The 13,153-nt window shown below is 45.0% G+C and overlaps 1 protein-coding gene across 1 annotated transcript in view; it reads right to left on the reverse strand.

The window, feature by feature from the left end:
- The window catches only part of LOC111956444 (potassium/sodium hyperpolarization-activated cyclic nucleotide-gated channel 2-like), a 71,393-nt gene that overhangs the window by 35,328 nt on the left and 22,912 nt on the right, over window positions 1–13,153 (reverse strand). The window contains exon 3 of the mRNA XM_070436583.1: window positions 12,382–12,543. Coding sequence (XP_070292684.1) covers window positions 12,382–12,543 — 162 coding nt within the window. The remainder of the gene's footprint in view (window positions 1–12,381; window positions 12,544–13,153) is intronic.

Consider the following 13,153-nt stretch of genomic DNA (forward strand, 5'->3'; position numbering starts at 1 on the left):
AGGGGCACCCAAGGAAGTCCAGCAAGCGCCAAGACCATCTCCTAATGTTGATTCAGCTGCGGGATCGGGGCACCACCAGTACAGAGCTTGCTCAGGAATGGCAGCAGGCAGGTGTGAGTGCATCTGCATGCACAGTGAGGCGAAGACTTTTGGAGGATGGCCTGGTGTCAAAAAGGGCAGCAAAGAAGCCACTTCTCTCCAGAGACCATTCATGTGTGGGGTTGCTTCTCAGCCAAGGGAGTGGGCTTCTCATAAAGAATGGTACCAACACATCCTCCGAGAGCAACTTCTCCCAACCATCCAGGAACAGTTTGGTGATGAACAATGRCTTTTCCAGRATGATGGAGCACCTTGCCATAAGGCAAAAGTGATAACTACGTGGCTCAGGGAACAAAACATCGATATTTTGGGTCCATGGCCAGGAAACTCCCCAGACCTTAATCCCATTGAGAACTTGTGGTTAATCCTCAAGAGGCGGGTGGACAAACAAAAACCTACAAATTCTGACAAACTCCAAGCATTGATTATGCAAGAATGGGCTGCCATCAGTCAGGACGTGGCCCAGAAGTTAATTGACAGCATGCCAGGGCGGATTGCAGAGGTCTTGAAAAAGAATGTTCAACACTGCAAATATTCACTCTTTGCATCAACTTCATGTAATTGTCAATAAAAGCCTTTGACACTTATGAAATGCTTGTAATTATACTTCAGTATTCCATAGTAACATCTGACAAAAATATCTAAAGACACTGAAGCAGCAGACTTTGTGAAAATGTATATTTGTGTCATTCTCAACACTTTTGGCCACGACTGTTTATGTAGTAATGCACAAATAGAGGGGAGAGGGCAGTGGTGGCTGGTGTCACTTAAATCGGCGGACAGGCTCATTGTAATGGCTGGAATGGAATAAATGTACCGGGTCAAACATGGTTTCTATGTGTTTGCTGCCATTCTATTCATCCATTCCAGCCACTACTATGAGCCATCCTCCCTTCACCAGCCCCCTGTGGCAGAGACTTATGACTCACTGAAGCTGTTTCTCTAATGCAGTCTCTGTGTGTCTCGCCCAGTCGTCTGACTGAAGCAGTTTCTCTAATGAAGTCTCTGTGTGTCTCGCCCAGTCGTCTGACTGAAGCAGTTTCTCTAATGAAGTCTCTGTGTGTCTCGCCCAGTCGTCTGACTGAAGCTGTTTCTCTAATGAAGTCTCTGTGTGTCTCGCCCAGTCGTCTGACTGAAGCACGTCTGCGTTCTTTACGGTCTTTAATCCAGAAGCTTTTAGTTAACACCAATAATTACAGTCCTTTAACCATTGACTCTGTCTGTTAGTAGCTGCTGCTGCCTATGTCATTAACCATTTAGCCCTTCACTCCTGTGACACATGGCTCCTCTCTCTCTCTCTCTCTCTCTCTCTCTCTCTCTCTCTCTCTCTCTCTCTCTCTCTCTCTCTCTCAATCCACAATTAGAATTAGAATTAAACTTGATAGAATGGACTAGCATTGATCATCATTCCCTGGTGGTTGTAATAGCTGGCCATTTAGAATGTTTAATTAATTGATGCTTAATAAAATGTCTTAATAAAATGTCTCATGCGCTCTCTTGTCGATCTGCAGCAGATATACATGTATAATGAGCAATAAGTTCGGAACATCAAATCCCATTAAAATCACAGTATTGATTTTAATATTATCAAGATAATATTGTATTGTGAGGTCCCTAGAAATTCCCAGCACTAATTAGAATGTGGTACTTTTCTCACGTGCAACAATGGCAACTGCAACTGTGCCTCACTATCATGTTGGCCATGTTGGCTGTTCCTCTTCCACTCACCAATCCATGGCCCGAGCATCAGTGTTGTGTTCAAGACCACCTAAAGTGAGACCGATTCAAGACCAAGACCGGAGCAATTTAAATCCGAGTCAAGACCAAGACCGGAGGAGGGGGGGCGAGTCAAGACCTTTTATTTCCATCACGAATCAATCGCTCCGCCCTCAACTTCCGGTCTCCGTTCTGTTGTGCTGTTTGTTGCTACTTGGCTATCAGACAAACTTGTTGGTTTTTACTTTTAATACATTTACCAACGTCTAAGTTTTTTCCTCGCTCTACTTTTTTCGTTAAACTTTTTCACCCCGGACGCTTTATCTGGACATGGTTCTACAGGACCTCCACCAGCCGAAAAATAAGTACATGTAGGTAGAGTTATTAAAGTGACAATGCATAGATAATAACAGAGAGTAGCAGCAACATAGAAGAGGGGGGGGGGGGGGTAATGCTAATAGTCTGGGTAGCCATTTGATTAGATGTTCAGGAGTCTTATGGCTTGGCGGTAGAAGCTGTTTAGAAGCCTCTTGGACCTAGACTTGACGCTCCAGTACCGCTTGCCGTGTGGTAGCAGAGAGAACAGTCTATGACTAGGGTGGCTGGAGTCTTTGACAATTTTTAGGGCCTTCCTCTGACACTGCCTTGTATAGAGGTCCTGAATGGCAGGAAGCTTGGCCCCAGTGAAGTACTGGGCCGTACGCACTACACTCTGTAGTGCCTTGCGGTTGGAGGCCGAGCAGTTGCCATACCAGGCAGTGATCAACCTGTCAGGATGCTCTCGAGGGTGCAGCTGTAAAACCTTTTGAGGATCTGAAGACCCATGCAAAATCTTTTCAGTCTCCTGAGGGGGAATAGGTTTTGTCGTGCCCTCACGACTGTCTTGGTGTGCTTGGACCATGTTAGTTTGTTGGTGATGTGGACGCCAAGGAACTTGAAGATCTCAACCTGCTTCCTTACAGCCCTGTCAATGAGAATGGGGGCGTGTTCGGTCCTCCTTTTCCTGTAGTCCACAATCATCTCCTTTGTCTTGATCACATTGCGGGAGAGGTTGTTGTCCTTGCACCACACGGTCAGGTGTATGACCTCCTCCCTATAGGCTTTCTCATCGTTGCTGGTGATCAGGCCTACCATTTTTGTGTCATCGGCAAACTTAATGATGGTGTTGGAGTTGTGCCTGGCCGTGCAGTCATTAGTGAACAGGGAGTACAGGAGGGGACTGAGCACGCACCCCTGAGGGGCCCCCGTGTTGAGGATCAGCATGGCGGACGTGTTTTTACCTACCCTTACCACCTGGCATCAGCCCGTCAGAAAGTCCAGGATCCAGTTGCAGAGGGAGGTGTTTAGTCCCAGTGTCCTTAGCTTACTGATGATCTTTGAGGGCACTATGGTGTTGAACGCTGAGCTGTAGTCAATGAATATGTGTGGAGTAAAGGTGGTCTAGAGTTTTTTTCCCTCTGGCTGCACATTTAACATGCCGATAGGAATTAGGTAAAACTGATTTAAGTTTTGCTGCATTAAAGTCCCCGGCCACTAGGGGCACCGCCACTGGTTGAGCGTTTTCCTGTTTGCTTATGGCGCTATACAGCTCATTGAGTGCGGTTTTAGTGCCAGTATCGGTCTGTGGTGATATGTAGACAGCTACAAAGAATACAGATGAAAACTCTCTAGGTAGATATGGTGGTCTACAGCTTATGATGAGGTACTCTACCTCAGGCGAGCAAAACCTCGAGACTTCCTTAGATATCGTGCACCAGCTATTATTTACAAATATGCATAGGTCCCCACCCCGTGTCTTACCAGAGGCTGCTGTTCTATCCTGCCGATAGACTGTATAACACGCCAGCTGTATGTTATTAATGTCGTCGTTCAGCCACAACTCGGTGAAATATAAGATATTGCAGTTTTTAATGTCCCGTTGGTGTGATTTGCGTGCTTTCAGTTCGTCCCATTTATTTTCCATCGATTGAACGTTTGCTAACAGTACGGGTGGCGAAGGCAGATTAGCCACTGATCCTCACAAAGCACATCTTTTTCCGCAAATTCTCAGTTTCTTTCTCCAGCGAATGATGGGGATGAGGGACTTTACGGGTGTTTGGAGTATATCCTTCCCGTCCGACGAATTAAAGAAAAATTATTTGTCCAATTCAAGGTGAGTAATCGCTGTTCTGATGTCCAGAATCTCTTTTCGGTCATAAAAGATGGTAGCAGCAACATTATGTACAAAATAAGTTACAAACAATGCGGAAAAACAAACAAAATAGCACGGTTAGTTAAGAGCCAATAAAATGGCAGCCATCCCCTCCGGCGCCATCTTCACAACTTCCAGCTTAGTGGAGTCTGCCACTAGCACAGTCAGTGTAGTCACCTCAGCTATCCCCATTGAGATCGTGTCTGTGCCTCGATCTCGGTTGAGGAAAACAAAACATGGCGGTGTATAGCAATCTCAGTGGAATTAAGACCTTTCCATTCCTGTCATTATTGAAAGAAATTGTGATATCTCACATCTCAAAATAGGGTTACTTAATGTTAGATCCCTCACTTCCAAGGCAGTCATAGTCAATGAACTAATCACTGATCATAATCTTGATGTGATTGGCCTGACTGAAACATGGCTCAAGCCTGATGAATTTACTGTGTTAAATGAGGAATCTCTTCCTGGTTATACTAGTGACCGTATTCCCTGAGCATTCTGCAAAGGCGGAGGTGTTGCTAACATTTGTGACAGCAAATTTCAATTCACTAAAAGAAAAATTACTGCGTTTTCATCTATTGAGCTTCACGTCACAAAATCTATGCAGCCTACTTAATCCCTTTTTATAGCTTCTGTTTACAGGCCTCCTGGTCCGTATACAGCGTTCCTACTGAGTTCCCTGAATTCCTATCAGACCTTGTAGTCATGACAGATAATATTCACATTTTTGGTGACTTTAATATTCACGTGGAAAAGTCCAAAGACCCACTCCAAAAGGCTTTCGGAGCCATCATCGACTCAGTGGGTTTTGTCCAACATGTCTCCAGAACAACTCATTGCCACAGTCATACTCTGGACCTAGTTTTGTCCCGTAAATAAATATTGTCGATCTAAATGTTTTTCCTCAGAATCCTGGACTATCGGACCACACTTTTATTTTGTTTGCAACAAATAATCGCAACAAATAATCTGCTCAGACCCCAACCAAGGATCATCAAAAGACATGCTATAAATTCTCGGACAACCCAAAGATTCCTAGATGCACTTCCAGACTCCCTCCATGTACCCAAGGACGTTGGAGTACAACAATTGGTTAACCAAATAACTGAGGATCTTAATGTAACCTTGCGTAATACCCTAGATGCAGTCGCACCCTTAAAAACTAAAAACATTTGTCACAAGAAATTTGCTCCCTGGTATATAGAAAATAACCGAGCCATGAAGTAAGCTTCATGGCGCTCCACCAAACTGGAAGTCTTCCGACTAGCTTGGAAAGACAGTACCATGTAATATCGAAGAGCCCTCACTGCTGCTCGATTATCCTATTTTTCCAACCTAATTGAAGAGAAACGAACAATCCCAAATATATTTTTGATACTGTCGCAAAGCTAACTAAAAAGCAGCATTCAAAAAGAGAGGATAGCTTTCACTTCAGCAGTGATACATTCATGAACTTCTTCAATGAAAATATCTTGATCATTAGAAAGCAAATTACAGACTCCACTTTGAATATGCGTATTCCTCCAAAGCTCAGTTGTCTGAGTCTGCACAGAACTACCAGGACCTAGGATCAATGGAGACACTCAAGTTTTTTAATCCTATATCTCTTGACACATTCATGAATATAGGCATGGCCTCTAAACCGCCAAGCTGCATACTGGACCTATTCCAACTAAACTACTGAAAGAGCTACTTCCTGTGCTTGGCCCTTCTATGATGAACATAATACATGGCTCCCTATCCACTGGATGTGTACCAAGCTCAATAAAAGTGGCAGTAATAAAGCCTCTTCAAAAAGCCTAACCTGGACCCAGAAAATGAGAAAAACTATCAGCCTGTATCAAATCCCATTCCCACTCCCATTCCTCTCAAAAAATATTAAAAAGCTGTTGCGCAGAAACTCACTGCCTTCCTGAAGACAAATAATGTATACGAATTGCTTCAGTCTGGTTTGACCCCCCCATAGCACTGAGACTCCACTTGTGAAGGTGGTAAATTACCTTTTAATGGCATCTGTCCTCATGCTGCAAGACCTTGTGCTGCAAGACATTGTGCTGCTTTGACACCATCGATCACCACATTCTTTTGGAGAGATTAGAAACTCTAATTGGTCTACATGGACAAGTTCTTGCCTGGTTTAGATCTTATCTGTCGGAAAGATATCAGTTCGTCTCTGTGGATGGTTTGCCCTCTGACAAATCAATTGCAAGTTTCCTCAAGGTTCCGTTTTAGGACCACTATTGTGTTCACTATATATTCTACCTCTTGGTGATGTCATTCGGAAACACAATGTCAACTTTCACTACTATGCGGACGACACACAGCTGTACATTTCGATGAAACATGGTGAAGCCCCAAAATGTCCTACCCTGAAAGCCTGTGTTTCAGACATAAGGAAGGCAAATGTTTTACTTTTAAAGTCAGACAAAACAGAGATGCTATTTCTAGGTCCCAAGAAACAAAGAGATCTGCTGTTGGATCTGACAATTAATCTTGATGGTTTTACAGTCGTCTCAAATAAAACTGTGAAGGACCTCGGCATTACTCTGGACCCTGATCTCTCTTTTGACGAACATATTAAGAATATTTCAAGGACAGATTTTTTCCATCTTCGTAACATTGCAAAAATCAGAAACTTTTTGTTTAAGAATTATGCAGAAAAGCTCATCCATGCTTTTGTCACTTCTAGCTTAGACTACTTCAATGCTCTACTCTCTGGCTACCCGGATAAAGCCTTAAATAAACTTAAGTTAGTGCTAAACACAGCTGCTAGAATCATGACTAGAGCCCAAAAAATTTAACATATTACTCCAGTGGCTTACTTTTAAGGCTAGGGTTGATTTCAAGGTTTTACTGCTAAACTACAAAGCATTACATGGGCTTGCTCCTAATTATCTCTCCGATTTGGTCCTGTCGTACATACGTAAAAAATGAGGACCTGAGCCCTAGGATCATGCCTCAGGACTACCTGGCCTGATGACTCCTGGCTGCCCCCAGTACACCTTGTCGTGCTGCTGCTCCAGTTTCAATTGTTCTGCCTGCGGCTGGGGAACACTGACCTGTTCACCGGACGTGCTACCTTGTCCCGGACCTGCTGTTTCCGACTCGCTCTCTCTCTACTGCACCTGCTGTCTCGACCTCTGAATGCTCAGCTATGAAAAGCCAACTGAAATTTACTCCTGAGGTACTGACCTGTTGTATCCTCTACAAACACTGTGATTATTATTTGACCCTGCTGGTCATCTATAAATGTTTGAACATCTTGAAGAACAATCTGGCCTTAAATGGCCATGTACTCTTATAATCTCCATCCGGCACAGACAGAAGAGGACTGGCCACCACTCAGAGCCTGGTTCCTCTCTAGGTTTCTTCCTAGGTTCCTGCCTTTCTAGGGAGTTGTTCCTAGCCACTGTGCTCTTTGGGGTTTTAGGCTGGGTTTCTGTATAGCACTTTGCGACATCTGCTGATGTAAAAAAAGGGCTTTATGGATAAATTTGATTGAAGATCGAGACCGGGAGGGGGACAAGGGGTCGTAGAGACAGAGTCAAGAATGAGACCAGAAGGCCTATAGACCAGAAGGCCTATAGGTTCACCACTGAAGACCTATAGGTTCACCACTGAAGGCCTATAGATTCACCACTGAAGGCCTATAGGTTCACCACTGAAGGCCTATAGGTTCACCACTGAAGGCCTATAGTTCACACTGAAGCCTATAGTTCGACCACTGAGCTCGATAGGTTCCATGAAGCCTAAGTTCACCCACTGGAAGGCCTATAGGATTCTCACTGAAGACCTATAGGTTCACCACTTGAAGCCTATAGATTTCACCACGTAAGGCCTTAGTTCACCACTGAAGGCTATAGATCATGCACCACTGAAAGGGCCTTATATTTCACCACTGCAATCGCACTATAGGTATACACCACTGGAAGCTGTCAGATTCACCCAACTGAAGGCTATAGGTTCACCACTGAAGCCTATAGTGATCACCTGAAGGCCTATCATGGTTTCACCACTGAAGGCCTATATTCACCTGAAGCTATAGGTTCACCACTGAAGCCTATATTCACCACTGAAGGCCTATATGTTCACCACTGAAGTCTATAGTTCACCACTGAACCATAGGTTCACCAATGAAGCCTATAGGTTCACACTGAACTTATAAGTTCACCACTGAAGCTATAGTTCACCACTGAAGCTGTACTATTCACCACTGAAGGCCTATAGGTTCACCACTGAAGGCCTTAGAGTTCACCACTGAGGCCTATAGGTTCACCACTAGAAGCCTATTAGGTTCACCACTGAAGCCTATATTCCCACTGAAGGCATAGGTTCACCACTGAACTATAGTTCACCACTGAAGCCTATAGATTCACCACTGAAGCCTATAGGTTCACCATAGGACTATGCGTCACCATGAAGGCTATAGTGACACTGAGGCCTATTAGGTATCACCACTGAAGGCCTATAGGTTCACGAACCTGGAGGCCTATAGGTTCACCATGAAGGCTATAGGTTCACCATGAAGCTATAGATTCACACTGAAGGCCTATAAGTTCACCACTGAAGCCTATAGGTTCACACTGAAGCTAAGGTTCACCACTGAAGCCTATAGGTTCACCACTGAAGGCCTATAGTACCACTGAAGGCTATAGGTTCACCACTGAAGCTATAGTTCACCACTGAAGCCTATAGGTTCACCACTGAGGTATGTTCACCACTGAAGGCCTATAGGTTCACCACTGAAAGCCTATAGGATTCCCACTGAAGCTATAGGTTCACCACTGAAAGCCTATAGGTTCACCATGAAGGCCTATAGGTTCACCATGATGAACTATAGGTTCACCACTGAGCCTATAGGTTCACACTGAGGCCTTAGTTCACCATGAAGCCTATAGGTTCACCACTGAAGGCCTATAGGTTTCACCACTAAGGCTATAGGTCACCACTGAAGGCTAAGTTCCACTGAAGGCTATATTCACACTGAAGCCTATAGTTCACCACTAAGGCCTATAGTTCACCACTGAAGCCTATAGATCCCCACTGAAGGCCTATAGTTCACCACTGAAGCTACATAGGGTTCACACTGAAGGCCTATAGCGTTCACCACTGAAGCTATAGTTCACCACTGAAGCCTATAGTTCACACTAAGCTATAGTTCACACTGCAAGTCATAGGTTCACACTAGCCTATAGTTCACCACCTTGAAGCCTATAGGTTCACCACTGAAGGCCTATAATTCACCACTGAAGGCCTATAGTTCACCATGAAGCCATATTCACCACTGAAGTCTATAGTTCACCACTGAAGGCTATAGGTATCAACTCAATGAAGGCTATGATTTCACCACTGAAGGCCTAATAGGTTCACCACTGAAGCTATAGTTCACACCTGTAGCCTATAGGTTCACACTGAAGGCATAGAGCACCACTGAAGGCTATTAGGTTCACCACTGAAGCTATAGTTCACTGAAGGCCTATAAGTTCACACTGAAGGCCTATAGGATCCATGAAGTCTATAGTTCACCACTGAAGTATAGTTCACACTGAGGCTATAAGATATCACCACTGAAATCTATAGATTCACCACTGAAGACTATTAGGTTTCGACCATTGAAGGACTATAGGTTCACCACTGAAGGCCTATAGATTCACCACTGAAGGACTATAGGTTCACCACTGAAGGACTATAGATTCACCACTGAAGGCCTATAGATTCACCACTGAAGGACTATAGGTTCACCACTGAAGGCCTATAGATTCACCACTGAAGACCTATAGGTTCACCACTGAAGGCCTATAGGTTCACCACTGTACTGTTAAGATGTTCATGTTCTAACAAAGGAGGGTATATATTTGGTCTGGCGAAGAGCTTTTATGCACTGGTCTCAGCTGGTCTTATTAGGAGTCCTCACTGTCCGAGACCGAGTCAAAACCGAGTACAAATGTATCCGACACCAATATGTGGTCTCGAGACCGGATGTCTTGAGTAATACAACACTGATTAGCATCATGTGATGTCTTTCATTCAACAAAGAAGGGAACAGGCTGATCATACTCTTCAAAAGGGTTACAACAACCTGCCTGCCCTCGCCCCCGTCCGCCTCACGTTGCCCTCCATGAGTTACTGCCTGTGGGGACTCCTGACTCCTCCACCGGCCTGTACTATAGCTTGTGTAGGTGTAGTAGTGATGATGGATGTCCTGGCTGCTACACGGTGGCTAATGTTACGAGTTGTCAGCCACTGAATAACGGGGAGGTCTCAGGTGGCCTGGGCCGCTCGCTTCAGAGTGACGGCTCTCTGGAGAGATGCTGCCCTTGATTATACACCGGGAGGGAGGAAGAGGGGGAGGGAAAAGGGGAAGAGGGAAGAGGGGGAAGTCAATGGCCTGACAGAGAGAGAGTGTCAGTTTGGGCGTTTATACAGTACACTATACAGTCTTCAGGACCCCTAGGTGTCTATTATAGAAGGATAAGGTTTTTACTTTGAGGTGGCCTGTCAGAATGCCTGTATTGCATTGTCATAGGAATGACATAGTACCTGTCAGAGAAGGTCAAGAGGTTTATTACAGTCTGACATCACACTTATGGGAAATGACAATCACACTCCTGAGAGGTGGGGATGTTCAGAACCTTGCATTAGAGAGAGTGTCCTGGGAAATCCACACGAGTCCCACTGTTGTTATCACATTCTCAAACAGGCCTTTCATATTAGCATTGTTACCTGATCAATCAACAAATCAACTAATATCTGTTCTGGTCACTTGACCCCTCACCTCACCCCTGCAATACCTCCCAAGGTCGTAAGATTGGGAGGCAGAGCCAAGGTAGTTTTCTCCTTTCTCAGCTGACCTGATTTAAACAAATCTTGAGACACAAAACAGCTGGAAACACAGCTCAGATGACAGTCTAGTCTAATTCAATTGAATATCACAAACCAAGAGGGATTCGTCCCTTCATAACAGATAAAAGGACAACTTTTATCTGCTTTCTCCTCTCATTGCTTTAGGCCCTCCGGGGGACTCATTTGATGGGGTATTAGTTCTGTACGTCGATAAAAAGGAACACACGTCAACATCTGCCCTGCAGGAAAATGTAAAAATAACAGAACATTTACGTGACGTGGTGGCAGGCCCAATGACAGCGGAGGAGCAGAACCCAATCCGTTTAAAAACCCATTTGGAGCTGTGCCTGGTGGGTAGGGCAGAGGCTGGGAGACGGTTTTCCCTGGGCATGTAATAGGCCGGACTGACGGATGGACCTATAAACACTCAGCTTTTACCTCCCAGAGAAAATAGACAGGAACAAAGGAGCCTGCTGCCCAGGCACATTCCCATTCCTCCCTTTCCCTCTTAATCTTTCCTGTCATCGCCCCACCCCTGTGAGAGAAAGTGAGGGAGGGATGGAGGGAGGGATGGAGGGAGGGAGAGATGCAGAGGGAGGGAGAGAGGGATGCGGAGGGAGAGAGGGATGTGGAGGGAGGGAGAGATGGAGGGAGGGATGGAGGGAGGGAGAGATGCAGAGGGAGGGAGAGAGGGATGCGGAGGGAGAGAGGGATGTGGAGGGAGGGAGAGATGGAGGGAGGGATGGAGGGAGGGAGAGATGCAGAGGGAGGGAGAGAGGGATGCAGAGGGAGAGAGGGATGTGGAGGGAGGGAGAGATGGAGGGAGGGATGCGTAGGTGTGCATAAATCGTGTTGCCTGACTTGTTATTTCTCTCAGCGTTCCCTCGCTCGTCTTCAGATGGCTGGGCTGGCTGTGTCTGGCTCACTGGCTGACTGTTCTAACAGTAGACAGTGCAAACAACCATCAATAGTACTAATCACTGGACTGATTTCTAGTTAAAACACATTGATGTGTTTTCCCAATAGGCCTTCTTCACGGAGGTCTTTTGGTCTATTGATAAATCAACAACAGAATCTGTATCTGATAGATGTTTATTGTGTACCTGTGGGAGACTATTCTTATTGATTAGGAACAAAGCATTGATTAATGAATGGATTATGACTGATGTTTTCTTCTGCCGCTCTAGTCGCTAGTTCTAACTATGAATCTATATAATAGGTTCAATCCACAGCACACCCAAAATTGATTACTGAAGGTGCTGAAAGCTGGATAAACATAAAAAAGTCTCTGCACACTTCCAGTCCAATACAAAGTTATTTTAATTGTATCTGAGCTTTCGGTCAATCAACCTTCATCAGAGCATAACTGTGCGTCACTGTGTATAATATGCTTTGATGAAGGTCAATTGAACGAAAGCTTAGCTACAATTAAAATAACTTTGTATCGAACTGGAAGTGTGCAGAGACTTTTTTTCTGTTTATCCAGTTTTACTTGTGAATGTAACACATGTAATGAATCAAACACATACCACCATCTTGTTGAGGGAGACCCAGCAGTCCTGGGGGAAGTCCTGCAGCATGGGAACCAGGAATTGCAGACAGCCATCCCAGTGACACAGCAGCAGCATCATACCAATCAGGTTGAAGATGCGCATTACTGCACTGGCCAGGTCATAGGTCATATGGAAGATCTAAAACAGAGATGGAGAGACAAGGAATGAGTTAAGGCGGAGAGGATGGACGAGTGTGTGTGTGTGTGTGTGTGTGTGTGTGTGTGTGTGTGTGTGTGTGTGTGTGTGTGTGTGTGTGTGTGTGTGTCGTGTACAGCCATCTGTGCCTACAGACTTGGTACCGGTATGTGTTTTTGTGGGAGTGAGTGAGGGAGTCCTGTCGTTGTGTGTACAGTTCTGATTAATGTGTTGTATCTGGCTGTAACAAATGTCTGCTCTGTTCCTGCTGTGTATATGATGGCCGACTGATGGGAAGCTGTCTTCCCCCTCTCATTAATCATTCTTAATCCGGTCCAAAGAACCAGCAGGCAACATGGTTCTGCTGACTGTAGTCTTCTCCTTTAATCCTGCTCCTAGGAATTGTCATCTTGATCACTAGAGAATCTTGCAGCAAATTAAACAGGAAATCTTGAAGAATTCTGTGATTGTGATTCTCTCTCTATTTTTCTCTCTCTCTCTTACCTCTCTCTCTCTGCTTCTCTATCTCTCGATGTCTCTCTCTCACACACACACACACACACACACACACACACACACACACACACCACACACACACACAACACACAACAGC

This window comes from Salvelinus sp. IW2-2015, linkage group LG32 (assembly GCF_002910315.2).
Source record: "Salvelinus sp. IW2-2015 linkage group LG32, ASM291031v2, whole genome shotgun sequence".
In the NCBI taxonomy this organism is placed as follows: Eukaryota; Metazoa; Chordata; class Actinopteri; order Salmoniformes; family Salmonidae; genus Salvelinus; species Salvelinus sp. IW2-2015.